The sequence below is a fragment of the Lutjanus erythropterus genome, chromosome 10 (genome assembly GCF_056507025.1).
Source record: "Lutjanus erythropterus isolate fLutEry1 chromosome 10, fLutEry1.hap2, whole genome shotgun sequence".
Classification (NCBI taxonomy): Eukaryota; Metazoa; Chordata; class Actinopteri; order Lutjaniformes; family Lutjanidae; genus Lutjanus; species Lutjanus erythropterus.
The window spans coordinates 40,509,605-40,531,081 of record NC_139326.1 but is presented as its reverse complement, the minus strand read 5'-3'; the positions used below and the strand labels follow the sequence as shown (position 1 = coordinate 40,531,081).

The window sequence follows — 21,477 nt, the reverse complement described above, 5'->3', positions numbered from 1 at the left end:
CAGTCCTTGAATGCACCGTTGTGCCTGTGCCAGTCACTCAGACACTGACCGGTGGCAACGCAGCACAATCTGTCTCCTGAGCCGTCATCTGAGACTCTGAACAGCTCAAGCACAAGACTGTCACTTATTAAAAGTTCATCAAATCCACTAGGTCCACTGTAGTGGGAGGACAGGCGGACAGATTGTGATCTTGGAAGTGGAGATGATGCTCGTGAGATGCTGAAGCGTCGTCCCTCAGTGATCAGTAATCTGGTGTTAATGTGTGGTGTGTTGGCCAGGAGGAGGGGGTTGTTATTGTTTTGGTGTGATTTTACTGCTGTGTGCTGGCCCCACCGTTCCGCTCTGCATCAGATCTGCATGTTAAGTAGGTCAGTATTACATGGGCGACAAAGCTTAACCCCATTCCGCGACTGCTGCTGCAGCGCTGGCTGGAACTCGTGTCGGATGAGGTAGCAAACATCCTCTGTGTGGCAGGGAAGAGATGAGCGCTTTAATTAACAGGAGGTGAATGGTTGGCAAAAATAAACAGAGAGCTACACTAATCAGGTTTAGTTGCATTGCTTGGTGTGCAGCCAAATCCTGAAAGGGTGTGTTAAGCAACAGGGCAGCAGGACTTGTGATCTCTTCACCGCTGCCGGCTCATGCCAGGCTCTGCTGGCCTCAGTCCTCAACACAAGCATGAACAGGTCCAAAAATCCAGGAAAGTAAATGAACCAGTGAGACGGAAGACGAACAGCATTCCAAATCAGTTGGTCAAGGTTTTCCAGCTTGTATATTATAGTTATATAATGGATTTGTGGAGTGGAGGGTAGTCACACATCAAACACAGCACATTTAACAGACTGTTTCTGCATCCTAACAGAATACCAGCATCCAACTATCAAGTCACATCACGTAATATCTGACGCTTTCTATTAAACGCACCCTATGTAAATTCTCACATTAAAACAATAACAAAAGACGTAGTTTGATGACGTTGTGAAGTAGTGTGGAATCATGGGAGTTGTTGTCTTCATTGTTTAACAACCATAATTGCTGACAAAAATGTATCTGACTCAGGTAGAAATCATGCCCATGGACAAGGTAATGTTTTATTTCCGTTTCATTAAGTCACGTTTGCTGGCTTTCTTCCTCACTCTCTGACTATCTAGTGGCTTATAGGAAATCTTGAAGACCTTGAAGGAATTACAGATTTCTCTGGGTTTGACAATTGACAAAGTTTTCAAAGATTTTAATGCGGAAATACTACTACATATTATAGCTTTAAATAGGCATTTCTGTTAGGTCATGTTTTCAAACCATGTACACTTAATATCAGCTGTGTGCTCAAGATCTGAGATCAGACTCAAGCATGTGTGAGTGAGTTTTTGTTATCTTCCTACATTTGTGTTTTTGGACAGAAAACACACATTTGCTGTTATGATGTTTAGATGTTTCTTTACTACCCTTAATGAATAATCACACAAATGAATAACCACAAGGCATTTAATCAAAGGACAGTCTGTCAGTGTCTGTACTGAATAGACAGCCATGGATGGGGCAGGGCAGTCAACTGACTGCAGGTCTCCTGAGTGTGTCCATCAGTCAGGACTCAGACATGTGGCTCTAACCCTGCAGTCCTGCAGTTCACTGCTGTTTTCTAATGACAGCAGGATGCTGAGAGTCAGCTCACTGCTTTCACTTCATTATGCAGCAACACACGTTCAGTCAAATGCTTGAATGAAAACAGTTGCTGTTGCTTTACAGATTAAACCTGAAACCTGCTTCCTGGAACCTGCTTAGGTCATATGTTTGATCTTTGAAAGCAGTGTATAGATATTTTTAGAGCTGCAATGATAATGATAATGATTTTGATAGAGTCAATTTTCAAGGACAAAAAGGCAAAATTCTCTGATTCTAGCCTCTTAAACGTGAATATGTTCTGCTTTTCTTCACTCATCTGACAGCAAACTGAATATCTTTGGATTGTGGACAAAACAAGACATATGAGGACATCATCTTGGGCTTCAGACAACACTGATCAACATTTTTTCACTATTTTCTGCCATTTTATGGATCACACAACTAATCAGTTAACCAGGGAAATCAACAGATTAATAGGTGATGAAAATGATCATTAGTTGCAGCCCTAGATATTTTAACCAAACATAACAATTGCAAAATGATGAATTCAGCCTTTTTTTTCAGTGGACATTTTCTCCACACCCGCTGATATAAATCATATTCTTGCCCAGAAAAGTACTTCCTGAAAATAAAATTAAACCACAGGAAAAGACTTTTTGTATTTTCTCTCACAACTGAAATCAAATCATATCAAAAAGACATTGCAATCAATGCAGAGTAAAGACACATTGACGGCAGTGATGCATCCACAGCAGAGTGACACATGAGGCAGAGGCGGAAACATCTGCACCCACAATCAATATTTCATTACAGACTGTGGCGCCTTCCATACACTATAGTAAAAAGAAATGCCTTGCAGACAATGCCCACAGGAGCTGACCCAAATACAGGCCTGATACAGCTGTTATGACAGATACAATACTGCTTAATACTGCTCTTTTGTCAAATATTGGCATGACCTCACCCAACAAATTGGCTAACAGTGTGTGTTCATTTTACATCCCATGATTTGCAGGGGGACTGCAGGCAGAACGCCACATTATGAGAGGACAAGAGGAGGAAATCTCATTAGGGTTGTTAAGATCACTGAATAAGGATGCAATTACAAATGTCACTCTGCTTTAAAGAGCTGCTAACCCTGAAGGAATTCCATTAGTCTGGGTTCCACTCAAGTTCAGTGTCAGTGTTTATTTGATGATGTGCCACACAGGTCCAGGACATACTGACAAGTGTTTATGGTTAGAAATCTTTAGTATATTAACTACTAAGGCTGAACAATCAATTAAAATATTATCAAAGAATGGCCAAGTGCAATATTTGAATCACAGGAGTGAAAATGTGAAGCACTGTGGTGCTATAGACACACCCCTGCCTACAAATCAGATTCTCCAGATGTTCTAAAAGCATGCTTGTTTGGTACAAACCCCTGCAAAAAACACCATCATCATTCTTATAGTTTTTTTTAGTTAAGTGGATAGATTGCCAAGAAATATCTTCATGTTCCCCTCAGCATAACCTGCAATAAATTTGATGATTCTCTGACTTTTCATCTACTGCCAACATCTGGTCAAAGTGTCAGTCCAACTTGGCTCTCTTTGGATGTTCAGAGGACTCTTTAACACTTCAATCACACATTCAAGCAGCTCTTTTGATGGGCATGGTGCTGGCCAAAAAACTCTTTCTAAAAGACTGGAAGACATCAACTCCACTGTGCTTCAGGAACTGTTATTCACAGGGACAAACTGCAATTTAATCATTCAAAATGTGAACATAAATGGGAAGATGCCTGGGATCCATTTTTGCGATATCTGGACTCAGTGAGTGCATCTGGATGAGGAGTCCTTTTTGAGGACTGCAGTACTTTGGGTGTAACATTGATTAGCAAATCTTAGCATGCCACCACATTAAGCTAGTGAACATACCAGAAACATCATGTTAGCACGCTGAGGTTAGCATTTGGCTCATAACACTGCTACAGCTTCAGACAGTTGTGGCATTGCTGTCTTCTTGAGGTGACTGTACTTCATCATGCTTGCCTGATGGTGCGCCCAAACCATTCCAAGTTCAGTATTTAGAGTGTTTTATCTGACAATTTCTGTGAGATCCTGAAACAGTGTTGTGGACCATGGCTTCACCAAAATGTCTGCCAAAAAAAACCCCTGAACACAGAAGTCAGGAGCAACAGTTTAATGGTCTAGATCCAAAATTCAGTACTACATAGTTTTCAGTGTTATAAAATGTGCTTGGAAGAAAATCTCTAAATTCCCTTTACACAGACTTAAAACAATATTGCACCTACCCATTTGCCATGACATCTGGCTTTTTACACTGCCTTTGAGCGACAACTGGACAACACATTGCACAACACGGGTGGACAATTATTTTTCATGGTGGGCCACATGAGAAATTGATCAGGCTGCTGTGGGCCAGACACAAATGATGAATAAGGCCCTAATAATGGACAAATCTAATGTTCTGTATAGGACACTTCTGCTGGTCACCTCTTTGTTAATTGCCATGTATGGGCTAATATTTTGTTGACAATGTCCAAAACCTGGATGTTTTACAGTGAACCATGCTGCTGCATACAGGTTGTAACAATAGTAGCAGCAGAAGTAAAAGAACAGCATAAACAACATGGATGTACAACACTGAGTGAATAAAGTTACAGTTTAATATAAAAGATACAGTTCATTATCATTACCAATGAACACAGCGCTGAGTCTGACCCCTTTCAAAATAAAGGTTTGATAACGGTTTAATGGTAAGAAAAATGCTGCTGAGTGTCTCTGCTAGATTTTTCATTTTTAGTATTTCCATGACGGCTGCATTTTGCCCAGGTCTTTTGTACAAAGTAGTTATTTTGAAAACTGCATTGAGTATTTACCATCACTCATTTTCCCAACCCATGGGTTTATAACTTTATATCCCACATCCACCACACTCTGATCTAGACAGAACAATGTAAAGTAGCACATTCACTCTCTGAATATCACTCTGAATGATGTGAATTACAAACATAGTATGACTGCCAAAAAACACTAAATTAAGCCTTTGATATTAGTCCCAGAGACAAGGCTGCATATCAAAGAGTCTTTGTAGCAGGGGTGAATACTTGTCCCACCACACACACACACACTAAACATGACTGTTAGCTAAAGACGAACTTCCAGCATCAAGGGAGTGAGCACAGGTCACATCATTATCAGTAGTTCTTGTGAAAGGTGAGTTAATAAATAACCTGAAGCCCTAAAACGAGCTCTGTGCTTGTTTGTACTGATGGATGGCTGCTTCCCCATTTCATGGACCCACTGGGATCCACGCTGTTAAAGAGCACAGCGGGCTGTTAGCAGCATCAGCTTCATATTGCAACAACTGAGGATAACTAGTGTCATCTGAGGGCAAATGCAAAGTACAGGAAGGCAAAGCTTCCAGTGCTCCTGCACAGCATTCTAATCAAACTGAACTTATTCTTCCTGACATTAGATACATTCTGTACTGTGAGTCATCATAAATAGTCATTAGTTTGGGATGCTAGACAGATTTTATTTTTCAGTGAATCTAGTCTGACCCAGAGTTTGAGGACACTGAGTGATCTTTATTCAAATCTTCTGTGCATTCTGCTTCTTTGTGGTTAGAAGAGAACTACTTGGGCATTTTTATGTTGTATGATACAGCTGAATGACTCTGCAAACTATTTGCTCTACAGAGAAGGTCTTGCTCTTTGATTCAAAGGAACTGATGAGGAATTCTGACACTGATGTTTTAGATAGCTGAAAATAAATATTCTATTACAGTCGGTCCTAGCTGCTGGAAATATCTCCTCGTGATGTCATGTCATCTATATTTGGACAGATATTCAGACAAATGCAGCACCACACGACAACAGAAACGCAAGGGGCGTTCTCAATAGTGCTCAGTATGTGTATGCAGCAGAGTCACATCATAACCAAAGCTATGTAACGGATCCAGATCTCAGGTTTTTACACCAAAAGAGCCTTTTAGGAGCGAGCTCTGTCTGGCTTTGAGCTATATATTGTACTGTGGTTATGTAACGCTGCCACAGACAAACTGTGGGGCTGCTTCATCACAGCAAACACTTCAGATCAGCTCATGCTGAGCTGCACATGTGTGACTGTTTGTGTTTGGAGGAGAAGAATCAACTCTCCAGCTTTTCCCTCATCCTCTGCTGTCAGTCAGCTCACAGGTTCCTGGAAGTGAACCTGCTGCCTTGGCCAGTGAGTGTCCACCAACACTGCTCACAATAGAAACGGCTGAAAACCAGAATGATGGGGTGAAATAATGAAGCCATTCTGGCTCAGTCAGCTCGTCTCGAGTAGAAATTACAGGGACTCTCAGTTAGCCTATGACATTAGCAAACTGCAACTGAAATACAAATATACGCTACACTATAGAGGCTGCTAAAGGCTACATGGTGAAAAGTTGAGAAAACTCAAAATTTCAAGGCAATGGACCGCAACAGATTTTTGAATTTTGAGCCCAACTCAAAGTCTTTTGAAAAACTTTTACCAAGTACTGATCTTTTGTTGAGATAATTTGCTTTTCTTCTATAGATAAACTTAAAGCTTTGAATTTTAGAAACTCAAAGCAGTGTATTTTAAAAACATTGAGTAAATTCATTGTAGTGAAAGTCAATGTTAAAATTGTAATATTTTGAATCAAAACTATTTCATTTTTAAGGCACTAAAAAAAGACAAACCAGTTTAGCGGCTCCCTGTGAGCAATGTTTTATATTTTTTAGTTTCTAAAACTCAAAGAGTAAAGTTAAAAAAGAAAATTAAAGGTTATAGGTCAGCAAAAGTTTTGTAAACTTTATTTCAAAGCTTGTTTTGTGGCCCCATGTGGCCCTGTGTTCTTGGGCTAGTTCCAATGACAGAGAATCTTAATGCCACAACACGCAATGATATTTTAGACCCAAGTGATCTTAGTGTTTCCAAAGCTTAGGGTCAAAACCAAAAATGGGTCACAGACCAGTTTTGCACACCGAATTTTCTCAATATAGTGACAAAGGCTAGGGCTGAGCGTTATGACTTGCAAATAACATCTCATATTAGCCCAATATTTTTGGGCTGTAGAGTGTCAAAGTCATGCCCATTCAGGCAGACCACCATGGAACCTAACCTCGGGAAAAATATGAGCTCTAGTCAATGGCAAGAGACTAATTATTATCTTATTTTCTTTCTTCTTGCAGAAGAGGACAGTAAAACCTACTGTGTTTAATCTATCAGGGTACAGAAGTCCAAGAAGTTTCTGGACATGTAAGCTGATGTGTTTAAGTCACTGTAGCATTTGTTCTGTTTTCACTGCCATTACAATCGTTCCCAAAGCAGCGGTCACAACTCAAGTCTCGACTGGCTCTAGCTCAACTCAACTGCTCATTACTTAATGGGAGAGATACCTAAGGCAGCGGGCCAGGGGGTTGGAAATCTGACTAATCTGTGTAACTCACAGTGATAAGCTCCTGGGGGGGGGGACTCAGCTAGGTTAGCAGGGTTAGCAGTGGCTTGGCTCAGACTGTCTGAGAAGGAATGTAATAGGTGTGTTACTGTGTGAAAGCTGGAAGCCCTGAAATAACCCTGCTGCCTGCTCCTTCACCTACATCCCAGTGAACTCCAGACACAGCATTTCTGGCATGATAAACATGAAGAAGACATGCTGCGTTTCCAGCGAAGGACTTCCACCTATTAGGACTGAGCTTATGTAAGCCTGTGACGTTTTTTCAGAGCATGACAACACAAATCTTGCACACACTGTGGACATTGACTCAAGCTTTTGAAAAGCAGCAGCATTCCTTTTGCTTTTCATGGTTAGAGGCAGAAAGCGCAGCCGCTATTTTTACCACGTTCCTAACCCACACACGCAGCCTCTTTTCCAAGTCACAGTTCTTGTGACTCGCGGAGTAGCTGCATGGAAGGTCAGCCATGTGTTTTCTGGCTCTGAATTTTGAGGACTAAGCAGGGTCTGCACATTCTGCTGCCTTCAGGGAGGGCTGCGGGGTGATGGCCTGACTTGATGGGCAGAGTAACAATTCTGCAGGGCTAAGGCGTTATGATGAACATAACGTCTGGGCAAAGCTGAGCCCCAGAACATCTTGTCTTGGTCTTTATGAGATAACAAACACTAATTCACAGCAGACAGTCTGTTTGGGCTTGGCAGGCCACAGCTCTTTTGCTGCTAAAGATAGTACTCCTTTAAAAAGCATGAAGCCACTTTGCAGGTACATCACAAGTCTTCCAGAGGGCATGTCTGGCTTTGTCTTGAAAATCTCCTGTTCATACAGAATAATGCACACAATCAGGCTACATATGAGAGATAGCTGAAAATATTCACTAAAGCTCAAAATAAATCTCTACAGATAAACAGGATTTATTCCAAGTTTAGATCACAGTGGCACAATTAGCTCTCCTGTTTTTCCCACGCTCTGCAGAATGTTGTGGTGGGCTGTCAGTCACTCTATGGTCAACCACTGGTTTCCATTTACTCATGAAGACTACATGGAAAGTCAGTGTAGAGTTGTGTGTTTGCTTGGCACTTAAGGTTGATGTCCAAGCAAACATGTCCAGTCACATGCCTTTTATGCAAATACAGTTCAAGTTCAACCAATGTCTTGGGGCAGCAGCTATATTCAAGAAAACCACTGAAATACCAAATGTCCTGCTGTGGACAAGGTCAACAGTAAAACATATTTTAGACACCTAAAAAAAAACAACCTCAGTTTAAGTATATGCTATATTTACAGTATTTTCACTGCTTCACCTTGCCACCAGACAGCATTTTCTGACAGGAAACTACTGTTATGCAAGCCAAATACCACCCTCTCCCCCCCAACCAGACTCCTTTAGTGAAATCTGTAATTTTACCTCATAGAACACAGGAGCTGCTGGTCTACCGCTGCCTCCATCAGTTAGTCTGTTTGAATTATTGTATGACCTTGGTGAATCTGATCTAACCTAACTAAGTCATACAACAACACAAACAAGCTAATTGATCTAGACAGTGGTAGACCAGCAACTCCTTGATCTGAGGGGTAAAATTACTGATTTCGCCAGTGGAGTTTGGTTGGTTTGGAGAGAACTATATTTGGCTTATATAACAGCAGTTTCCTTTCAGAAAAGGCTGTCTGACAGCAAAGTTAGACAAAACATATCATACCCTTAAACTAATACTGAGTTTCTTTGTTTTAAAATGGGATTTTTTAAGTGGCTAAGATATATTTTTCGGCTGACCCTGTCCTGCTTCCTACACCAGCCATCCACCACCATCTACTGCAGGTTATACACTGACTATAGATAAGTACTTCATACAACCAAACTTCAAATAACGTACACTGTCCCTTTGAGCTTTGGTACCTTAACCATCTGTAATGTTAGAACTAAACTACATTATAACTACACTTAATTAGTTAGAGCCAAACATAATTTCTGTTTCTTAATCTGTGCTTGGCTGCCAAACCATTTTGTTATCACCATCCAATCACATGATTTCTCATCAAATATGTATGGCACTACTAGCCCCAGCTAATGCTAACATAGCAGAAATTACAGTTCCCTCACTGACGAGCCAGTATTTTCACTCTGTTTTATGGTCTGATTTCATTTAAATGTTGTGGACGGTTAGGCCACAGGCCTGGATCAGACTTTAAAAGACTCCCCTAGGGAAAGTCACATTTTAAACCTTGTTAACATGGCCATGTGGTGTTTGTCGTTTGTTACAAGACATATCAGGATCGAAATAAGCAGTAAACTCCATGTCTGAACATTTCTTGCTATTAGTTCGCAAAACAGAGGAGAAGCCAGGTGTTGTGATTTAAGGGTAGGGGGGCTGTTGGGGGTTGTGAAGAGGGCAGGACGATTTGCATATTCATGACACCTTGAATAATAAATGACGGCAAGGTGTTGAGCTATATGTAAGCCATTATATCAAGGTATTTTGCAAAAAAACATATCAGATAAAATTTATTACATCCTGCAGAGCATTTTAGATTGTTAAAAAACATAACTGGAGGTGGGCATTAACAGTTTATGATTCAGGAAATAAAACTGATCATTAAAACCGCATGAATCACTTTTTGGTCCACTTGGAGGCAATGGAACAAACTGTAAATACAACATCAAACTTAATATTACTTTAACCAAGCTGTTACTGCGAGAGTGTTATCAAACAGTTGCTTATGTTCTAGTCTCACAATACAAGACGTATCTCACTGCCTACTGATTGTGGTTGTTCAATGTGACTAAAGCTGGGAGATTGTCCTCAGTCTCTACTCTAGTACATCATTAGCATTTATTGAGGGTTGTGTTTCAGTCCAGTATTCACTCTCCTTTTAGCTCCACTTTTCTCCTGAGAAAAATATCTGGCTCTTTAGCTGCTAAATGATCCATTATGTCCACCAGCTAGTCTCTAACTGTGTCTGTCTGCTGTTCGCTGCTGCAGGTAGTGCACAGGGGGTTTATCAGAGCTTTCTCACTGAAAACAGCTGCCTGCTGCTGAGGACAAGCTTGATTGGAGCTGTGAGATGGAACCAAACAGTTGCAGACTGTCAAACTAAAACACTGAGAGATGCTAAAACACTGACTCTACATTAACTCTCTGTGGGTTCATAAATACACAGCCACTTGATTCAATTTTAATATTAGCATTTGGATTATTGTAGCTTTAACCTCTCACAGACTGTAGTTAGCTAGTAAACAAGTTAATGTTGTCCAAATGCAAATACAATGCAATTTATTAGTGCTGAGATAAGCACAGAAATTGACCAGGTCTCTTCAGCAACAGTATGTTGACACAACAAACATACAGCTCCAACATGGGGGTGTGTTACTTAACCCCTCCAGAAAGCAAGGAAGCAGCCTGACCTGTCACAGAGGCGGTTCACTGCACCGTAGGAGTCGCAGGCGCAGGGCAGGCAGCCGCTGGTGCCGTTGGTGAAGTATCCCTCCTCGCAGTCCTCACACTGCAGCCCGGCGTAGCCCAGCAGACACGAACACTGCCCAGTGCTTGGATCACACTCGTTGGGGTCCATAATCCCCTCAGCACCACTGCTGCAGTTACACAGGCCCTCTGGGTGGAGGGACAGGTTGCGGGGGGTCACAATGGGAAGAAGAGATGAGAAATGGGAAATAGTGCATTAGGTGTACTTGCAGAAAACAACTTAAAGTTTAATATCAAGGATAAAATTATCACCAGTTTTCTGATAAACCACAATAAAATTCCTGAGGGTAATTATTACCATTTCAAATTCTAATTATCATTAAATTGTGTTTTATTATCAGGCTTTGAAAAACTCAGCTAAATACTGTACGGCATCAAGCAGGCACAGCAACATGGCTTTAATTTGAATCAGTGAAAATACTGACATTGCAAAGAACATGATGTCGTTTCAAATCCTTTTCAAAATAAAACTTGGTGAAATGTTTTTGTGGATTTCTGAGAACTTTATGAACATTTTCAGCACATTTCAACAAAACGGAAATAATACTGATAACTGAGATCATTTTGGTCACTATAATTGTGAAATGAAATTTCTCATACAATTTCATTCTATTTAATGTACATATATTTTGTTCTATTAGTATTTTTTATTCATAGCCATTTATAATTATAAATATATACTGGTGAGAGTCTATTCTTTCAGTGCTCGGATGTCATTTTGGACAATAAAGTTAAATAAATGTTAAATATTCTATATTCTGAATATCATATTCTATATAGAGAACACTGGCTGATATATAAATATCAGAACTTTTCACTTCCTAATATTGGTATCAGCACTGCCCCCAAGAGCTCCGGTATCGGCAACAAGCTGGCAACAAGTATTGCTTGCTGTTGTCACAGACTGTTGAACTAAAAGGAGCAAAGGAATGTGGATGCTTGTGCAACTGTAACATTGTGTTGGTGGAGCCTCACAGTATGGGGATAAAATAGTGGCCACAGGGGGCCACTTACATGGAATATATGGAGTAACATTTTGTGGCCACGGGCCATGGTTCATGTCAAACCCTGGAATGTATGATCACATTATTTCACTGTAATTGAAGCCTGCATGTTAAAACCTATGGCTGACAAATTCAAGACCACACTTCCTGTTTTGTGTCATCTAAAGCAAACTAACAGAGAGAGTTCACTTTTGCCCTTTAGATTTGAGATTAGAGACGGTAGACAGTGATTCACTGTGTGTCTGAATAAGAAGCACACAGTCTTAAAGGGAAAATTCAACACTTTTCATTTAGTCAATGTTGACAGTAAATGAAAGAAATCTCAGCTCTCCTGCTCATGGAGCTGTGCCAGCAGTACCTACATGTACCAGGATGCACTGCACAAGCTTCTGACACTGACACCCACATTGCTATGTATCACCACTGTAGCCTATAGCTATTACTTTTTCAGCCAGAACATACCGTTAGATGACAAAAATGCTCATCTAGCATGTCCTCTTGTTCCCCAAAGGAGGAGACTAGAAATCCAAGCTGAAGTAGCCTGAGTTTTTCCTTAATACCTACGACATCGCTGTGACATCACTGGATGCAGGAATAACACTGGATGCAGGAAGAACAACAATTTTTGCAGCTTTGTTGTCCAATACAGCAGCACTAAGGAAGTACTTGCTTCAACTGGTTACATTCACCATTAACACTGACTGGACATCCATGTGAAAAGTGGTAAATTTCAGGGTGCCCTTTTAGCTCAGTGGGTAGCACATGTGCCCCATGTACAGAGGCCTCAGCAGTGTCCCAGGCAACCCCCTTTGGTGCTCTCCCGTCTATCTTCAGCTGTTATACCAAAATAAAGGCCCAAAAAGACCTCCCTTAAAAGTGGTGAATTTTCCCTTTAAGTACAATATCACCAGCCTGGCATCACCAGACTAATTCCTAAACCTGAACTGAAGCATCTGCCAGAGGAAATGCACATGACAGAGACACACTGCTTACAATCACTCTGCTCAGTATTCATTCATCGCACATACCGGCACCCTGACAGTATATCATTTCTCAGCGCTGAGCCCAAGAAACAGTAACACTAGTGCAATTGACCCTCCATTATCATTTACCAAGAGCTGCCTCATCCATTCACAGTCTTCTGGCATCGTGGGCCCCTGGGAGCTGCCCAGTCCAATGTGCTGAAGGAGCAGGGAGAGGAGCTAATTCACTTTCCTTGTGCATGTTTCTCTCACCAATCAGGGGATTCAAAAAGGCGACCTTTTCACTCACGAGTCTGCTTCTATATCCACTGTTGAACTGGGACAAATCAAACCATGTCCTACCAAAAAAAAAAAAAATGCAAAAAATTATGAATGCCTAGACTAATTCCAATTTTTGGTGAAAAAGATGCAATCAAAAATGATTTGAATTTTCAATTAATCTGACAATTGTTTTCTCAATTAATTAATGCTGTCACAATCTTGTCACTTGAATGCACGTATGTCTGCTCCACCTGTTTGGACCAAGTCTTTATTATCTTCATTACCAATTAATCTGTCGATCATTTTCTACATTAATTGACTAGGACTCACTATGCTGTGAAATTAAAAAATGTAACATTTTGTCAACTCCGTAAGACATCAAGTCTGTCAGATTTTCCATCTGAAGGAATTAATGTCTACATTTAATAAAAAATGTTATCTCTGGGATGTTGGCCTGTTACAAGGTTTAAAAGCCATGTGTTTGATCCTTTAAAATATATTTTCCAGCTTAACTGAAGAGTAAAAATTAAACCCCAAGACAGAAAACTGCTGTGTTCCCACCAGTGAAGGGTTCTGTACAGTTCAAACTGGTGTACTATGAGAAAGAAGAGGATATAATGACAGACACATGGATGACCCTGTAGAGTGCAGGGTGCCAATCTATTATTCATCTGATCTCAGGTTAGGCGTGGCGAGTGATAACTGAATGCCTGACTCTGGTGCTCAGCAGGCAGACAAAGACACCAGACAGACAGAAGATGTGAGAGCAGAATAAAATGTTTTTTTTATACTTGATATGCTCACATTAATGCTAGAGTAAGTTAGCTAGAGAGGAATGTTAATGTATTCCTGTCCTGGCGTCCCACTCAGATTATGCTTCTCTTTCTCTGTTGCTTGGACTTTTATGTAACTAAGAAAGGCCTTTGGTTATGCAAGCCAGTAGAGTATACGGTCAGACCCTTTGCCACAGTGACGCCCACTGAAGAACTGTCGGGCCTGATCATGCCTGAGATCCAGAGAATGCAGATCAACTCACACACACACACACAGACACACACTGCAGCTCAGTGTTTCATGCGGACTTCCTCTAGGTGTGGGGCAAGGCTGATCTGTGAAGCCACACAACAGGTTTGATGTAGATAAGACTGGACCTGTCTAGTAGACAGAGGAGTGTGTGTGTGTTTGTGTGTGTGTGTGTGTTGGGGAGTGTGTGTTGGGGGGGTAGAGGCAGAGTTCACCTCTCTTCCATCTACCTGACTGCTGTAAAGTGATGTGACAGCGTGGCTGGTATTCAGACACAGGCAGCAGCAGGCTGTTCACAACAAGTCATGTCTCAAAACTCTTCTCTTGCCTAATTCCCCATTCGCCCGTCTGCGCTGCCTGCTACACACAAAACAACAGAGGTGGGAGGCGCCCCTGCACGGAAACAATCGCTGTACTTTCAATTTTGGTTTGAGCGTCAAAAAAATCATGTGGTTGACAGAAAATATTGAGGAGATGTTTGAAAGAAAGGTGAAGATACTCCTTGCATGTGTTAGCTGTCAGACAAAGACAGCAGAAACTACTCCTTGTATGTGTCATGCCCTGCCCGAGAATGTACACTGGTCGCTGGGCGAGGCGTTAACCCAGGTGCCGCCTTTGTTGATGCAGTTAGATATGATAATGTGAGTGACCTTGACACTAGATCATACTTTCAGTAAGCATGGGAAAGGTTGCCTGCATGATGTCACCCAAGGGTGCAGATTTCATTTTGACTCTGGGGTCCAAACAAACACAAATGAATCACACTGACTGATTTACAGGTTCCCTGAGGAAGCTGACCAAACACGCCACCACTTTAGTTCAAGTGACAGTAAAACAACAATAAATGTGTGTTCTGAGTTTGTCACACCACAGAATTAGATGTTATTAGCCACCCAGACAAATTTTAATAATTGAAAAAATGACTATATAAAATTTGGTCTCAAAATCATGAAAAAATGATCAGTTTTCTCTGCTCTGAAACATGGCCACTCCCTTGTCTCAGTGTCAAACACCACTACCACCTGAAAACCAACTGAGACATGGACGCTCCATCTAGCAGCTTTATTGGACATGTCCAGTCATGTTTAAGTCACCAGAACCAGAGGACAGTGACAGGATGGTATTTATTTTTCTTCTGTGTCGGGTTGTTTCAGGTCCACCTAAAAAATCCTGACCACAGAAATTGTGATCAACAACCAATCTCCACAATTCATTACTACATAGTTCTCAGGCTTTTCACCAACTATGTTCTAACATGTCCTTTACAAGAACTTTCAGTTCAGCTATACTACAGCAATACTACACAAAAATACACAAACTAAATTAAGTATTAACAATAACAACTATTTCCATTATTTATTAATCCGTCCCAATGTCCTAGATTTCTGTACCCATTTTCTTTTTAGTAGTGTTGCAATGATTAATCAATTACTAATGGACTATGAAATTAATTGCCAACTATTTTGAAAATTGATTGATTGTTTTGAGTGAAATGTCCAGATTCTCAAAATTGAATGTTTTTCTACAACAGTGTATTGGCAAGAATCTGGCAATACAATGTTTTGTTGTATTTTTGTAATCTAATTTTAGGAAAACTGTTCTTTTATAAAGAACAAATGACCATATGCATAAAAATTTCAGTCAAAAAAGTTGATTTTTTTATGCAATCTCAACAGGGAAGATATTTAACAGCACTGCTATCTATCAAAATGAACCACAGCCATGTATCTTTGTGTGAATCATAATATCACGATACAGTGATTTTCAATATTTTTCACACCCATAATATTTTCTGATTTCTTTACTCCTCTCTGAGAGTAAAGTGAAAATCTTTGGGTTGTGGACAAAACAAGACATTTGAGGATGTCATCTTGGACTTGGACAAGACTATTTGACATTCTTAACCATTTTATGGAACAAACAACTAATCAATTGGTAAAAATAAATAATCTACAGAGTGATTGATTATGATAATAATTAGCCCCAGCCCTACTTTTTTGGTCTATAAAATTATGCAAATGTTAGCCTGGAAATTTGGCTGCACAATTAATAGAAACATAAAAAATCACAATATGGCCAAATGCAATATCCAAATCAAAGAAGATGTAATTTTTTGATAAAGTAAAATGTGTGACAAACACATTAATTTGATACAGGTTTGTACTGAGGGACATGGACAAAATCAAATATCACAATATTTTTGACCAAATACCTCAAAATCCATGTTGCAACAGTATTGTATTAATAACTACTAGTGCTTTCACAAAACACAATGAGATTTTTGTTAATAATCACTAGGGCTGGGAAGCAAACTTTGATACTTTTATTGTACCAATCTGTACTGATATCTGTGTCAAAATTTTTTAACAATACCCAGCCCTAATAATCCCTGATAATGTAAATACAATGACTAAATGGGTAAAGGCAAAACAGCGGAGTAAACAGTGAACGCTTTAATCGTGCCTGAAAAGTTGAGCCTGATATCGACAAAATTCTCTCCAAAAGCGACATGAACCTTTCCCTCATTGGCATATTTCAGCCCGAACCTGATTACAGGCCAACATTTTTCTTAACAAGCTTCCCTCTGTGTCCCAAACAGTAGGAGTTTTCAGTGACAGGCACAATACATGCAGGGAATTGGAACTGGCAACAACTAAATTGGGGAGGAAAACGAAAATAAATAAGTAAACAAATACAGCACAGGCTGAACCCGACTTGAACCCATGAAATATGTGAGAAATAAGGCCTGACCTGACCAGAACTGGTTGGGTCCCATCGGGTCCTGTCAGGTTCAGGCACAGACCTCACACTCTAATAACAGCTAGTCTGGTGAATTCAGACTGTAACTGTTACTTCTGACATATTCCAATCCATGACCATGTCCAGTGTCATATTACAATACGGACATGTTGCCCAGCCCTCGTACAGACCTCAACAAACTCACATCATCACGTAGTTAATGTTTTTTTTTTTTTGTGAAAATTAAAATTGTGAAGCAAAATGATCATTTCCACTAATCATTAATTACATTGCAATATCTGTCAAAATAATCACAATTATTATTATTTTTGATCATATTTTGCAGCTCTACCTGGAAACTAGTCAGATGAGCTTAAGTTGACATTTTCATGCCAGGCTTATAAAATGTCAAAAAATGGTGAAAAATTCCCATCACAGCTCCATAAAGTCTACATATTCTGCATTTTATTTTATCCAACAGGCAGTCCAGAACTGAAACATATTAACTTCTCTATCACATAAGACAAAGAAAGCAGTAAATCTTCACAATGAGAATCTGGAAACAATCGATGTTTGGCATTTTTAAAAGAATCCTCCATCTGTGATGAGGTGAACACCGCCAGTAAGGTGCTACAGAGTGTAGAGAACAAAGGGTCAACGTAAGGGGCTGATATCAGTCAGAATATGAAATAAAAGGACTAGATTTTATATTCTGGCCTGGGGGTATCATGAAGTAAAGACTAGAACAGGGCATTTTCCGTGACGAGGAATAATGAGGTTTGACAGACAGTAAGGGAAAATAAAGGTTCACAAACAATACAGAATACATTTTATTTTGTATTCATCCTCAAACGGGATGGAATTCAACTTCTTACATATGTAGTTTAAAAGCATTAATAAACCCAATCGCCTAGTAGCAAGTGGGAACATCCTCTTACAGTGTGAGCCCACACCTTCAGCAGACTTTCCTAACCATTAAAGAACCATTTTGGGCAGGATCCCTCAGCCTGTGCTGCTGTCTGGAGAACAACACATCCACATGGATGCTAGGATGTGTGGTGAGGTGTGAGAGGAGGGGCTCCCCTGTCATTGCTCATTCATGGCTTGGCTTGCCTGCCTGCCTGCCTGCCTGGCCATTTTGCCTGGACGGCCTTGTTCTGTGTATGCCATCATGCAAACAACAATAGGGGGACTGAAGCAGCTATGTGAGCAGCGTCTTGTAATTGCTTCTCTATATCCAACAGATCTGCTCCAACACAAAGGGATCACGGCTCTGGATGGATGCTGTGAACACTGACGGATTGGATAAATTGACTGAACAACGACAGGATCAACCTTACACCCCCTCCATAGCCCCCCTTTTCCAGCCCACTGTAATATGTGCCACACTGATTCCATAATAAAAGGCCTCTGGATTATAATACAGACTACACAGCAACATCCGTACAGGACACATTGTGCATGATGCTGTTTTTATGAGACTGAGGGTTTGGTGATTTTTCGATCGTTTGATGGGGTACACCATCAATCTGAGAGGTCTGCCCATTGTTGCAATCTGGTTTATTCGGTCGCTCTCTGCGTCAAAACCACCGTGCGACCACCCTGATTCTGCTATATCAGACATGAGGGTCTTCTTCTTCACACATTCGCTTTCTGAACATGAGAATGTGGGGGGAAAAACACATGCAGAACAGAAAATTCCCCCCAGTGTCTCTTTTTTGTGCTTGTAAAGATGCTTAATTCCCAAAGGTAAAAATAAGCATGGGATTGATTTCGTTTTCCTAGTAGATATTTGATGGGGAGATACTCACCTTGACTATTCTCCATTGAGGTAACAGATGTGCCGATATTATCTGCAGCCCAGGCATCGTTGGCTGAGCGCTGGGACACCATGGACACCATGGTCTGCAGCATTTTCTCTGGAGCAAAAAGTGATGTCTGTGCATCGGTGGATCTTTTGCGCGTTAATCTGGAACTGGGCGCTGATATTTGTTCTTTTGTGGCTGAGATTATTCCAGTATCAGAGGCGGTGGTAGTACTGGTGGTGGTGGTTGTAGTGGTGGGGTCCGTTGTTGGAGGCTGGAAGGTGGTTGCAGTTTGAGAAACAGGGCCAGCAGTGGTGGTAGTCGGGCCGGGTGGAACAATGGCAGGCGGCGGTGAGAGTTCGCTCAGAGGCCCGAGAGCGAGGCTGCTCCCGGGTAACGAACGAGGCATGTCGGTGTGGAAGGTGTCCCAGGTGTCGGAGGCTGAGCCGGGCTTCCTGGAGATAGGCGACGCATCGTAGGAGCTGATGCGAGGTGCAGCTTCAGAAAATCCAATATATACATACAAAATAACTATGAGAACCGCAGATATGTACATCATTAAGGACGTGAACCTCATATTCACTTTCAGCTCTCCATGTAAGCCCCAGTAACGGTCTCTCTCAGACCTTTCCCTGAATGGACGCGTACTCCACCATTGATGTCCCCCGGCGGCTGTACGCTGCTGTTTGTTGCCCTATGAACCACAGTCAACACTTCACCTGCGCTGCAACCTACCGTGTTGAACCGCCCGAGACTGACGTGCGGAGTAGCCAATGGGAAGCCAGCCTCTGTGCTCTCGCTCATTCGCTGGTTGGACAGTCGTTGTAACACCCTATGGATAGACACACAATATATTGTAAATTGTCAAACGTCCTCACTCGTCTGAAAATTATCAAAACACAACTGGCTTCATTCATAAACTGAACAATTTACGGAAGTTTATTTTATTGAAATAAAGTGTACAATTATCGAGTGATGTACATTATTAGTTCATCTAACAGCCCAGGTATGCTCCATCATATGTCATGGAAATGCTCAATGGTGGCTTTTCGTGCATTTTAAATGCTTTTAATGCAAGTTTAATGCAACTTTTTTTTGTTTTTTATGTTTCCCCCCATAATTCACAGACTACTTAAAATACACAAGTCATCTTTTAATGTAACAAATGTATATATGTGCCAATTAATAATGCAATCAATATATTTTCACTAATAAGGATAAGACTATAATGCTAAAATTCAGAGTTACAATCAAAGCATGCCACAAAGTAATCTCATTACTGCTGTAGTAGCTAATGTCACTTAAGATTTTTATTTTGTGTACATGGCTCAAATTCTTTTATGCATTAAAATCAAACATCAGTTTCTATTTTTGCAGAAGACAAAGCAACTATTCTATTCATAATAAGATTTTAATAATTTAAATTGAGTTAAAGGTGATTTACATTTAAATTCAGTTAAATAAGTTCATTTTCTAACAGAAAAGTGTGTCAACAGACAAACAAGGACCATGTGGCTTGTGATCTTGCAGCCATGATAAAATCTCATATGCTATTTAGCAGGACCTATATTAACATAGTTCGTTTTTTTTCATTTTTAACCAACAACCTCGAGATAAAATTAATGTAAGTTTAAATTCACAGTCACCTAAACGTTAGAAAGCAGAAAAAAGATACTGTTCATGTGACTTTCATACCTCCTAATCAATTATTTGTCTAAAACCTCTGCTGAGGTGAAAGGATCCTGCTTGTGTTTCACAGGTAGAATCCCACCGGGCATGCTCAATGTAAGTGTCATCATTCAGCTTGTTTCTGATTGGAGGAAGTCAATGGGTTACAATATGCCCCCTGTTACAAACTGTCCCAGGTCTCCCCTACTTATTGCCAAGAGTTCCTGGCTGAAGTTGCTTATGTGCTCAGAATTGGAAAACATGGTCTTGTCTCTGAATTGTAATACAGACTCACAATCTATTAACAATGTTTATGTCATGTTTATAAGCCTTATTGGCAGATTTCACATCAATAAAATTAAAATGCTTCAAACCACTCCTAACTGTAATATCTCTCTGACTTTGTTTCTTAGATGGAAAGGAACAAGGCAGCTATATGACTTCTCATTTAACTGAAAAAATATAAATAAATAAGAAGTATAGTATATATTTGAGTTTACATTTCCCTCATACAATTTGAAATGATCATCTTGGCATTTGACTGAAGGAAATTTGTTGTAAAATGAAATGTAATATGAAATTTGATCAATAAAAAAAAGAAAATAAAGTGTGTTTATGCTTGCAGTGCCACAGACTTGACTGTCTATGTCTCACACCCGAATCTGTATGACACTATCCCTGAGTCACTCATTTAGACAAAACAATTCATCTTGATTGACAGCTCTGTTAAATAAAAACCCTGTGAATGAAAGTCTTGTCAAGTTTTTTTATTTTATCTTTTCACTTGCAGGACACGGCAGAATTTATTTATGATAATTTGGTACAGTTTTCTAGTTGTCTTTGTTAAGAAAAGGAGTTCTTCACAGTTTTTTTTAATATATATATTTAAGCTATGAGAACTGGACAATATTTTAGCTCTTGAAAACACTTGTCTGTAGACTAAAACATTTTTGCACACATCAATATAATAAACATCCTTCATCCTCACAGTCATTCTCCTTCTAAATGTAGGTCAGGGAAAGAATTACATCATGTACTGAGGCTACTCACATGGCTGAATGTGTAGGACTGTCTGATGATGATGATGATGATGATGATGATGATGATGATGATGATGATGATGATGATGACAAGAATGGTGGTTGTGGTGGTGGTGGTGGCGGTGGTGGTGATGATGACAATGATGCTGCTGCTGCTGATGATGATGATGGTGATGGTGGTGATGATGATAAATGATGATGATGATGATGATGATGATGATGATGATGATGATGATGGTGATGATGATGATGGTGATGGTGGTGGTGGTGGTGATGATGATGATGATGATGATGATGATGATGATAATGATGATGATGACAATAATGGTGGTCGTGGTTGTGATGATGATGATGATGATGATGATGATGATGATGATGA

The 21,477-nt window shown here is 40.3% G+C and overlaps 1 protein-coding gene across 1 annotated transcript in view; it reads right to left on the bottom strand.

Annotated features, from left to right (window-relative positions):
• The window catches only part of LOC146320890 (multiple epidermal growth factor-like domains protein 9), a 52,620-nt gene extending 33,518 nt beyond the window's left edge, over positions 1 to 19,102 (bottom strand). Inside the window, exons 1-2 of the mRNA XM_084729321.1 lie at positions 18,397 to 19,102; positions 10,500 to 10,704 (exon numbers count right to left, since the gene is read on the bottom strand). Of these exons, the coding sequence (XP_084585447.1) occupies positions 10,500 to 10,704; positions 18,397 to 18,967 (776 nt within the window). The 5' untranslated portion in view covers positions 18,968 to 19,102. The remainder of the gene's footprint in view (positions 1 to 10,499; positions 10,705 to 18,396) is intronic.
• Positions 19,103 to 21,477: the final 2,375 nt, after the last annotated feature.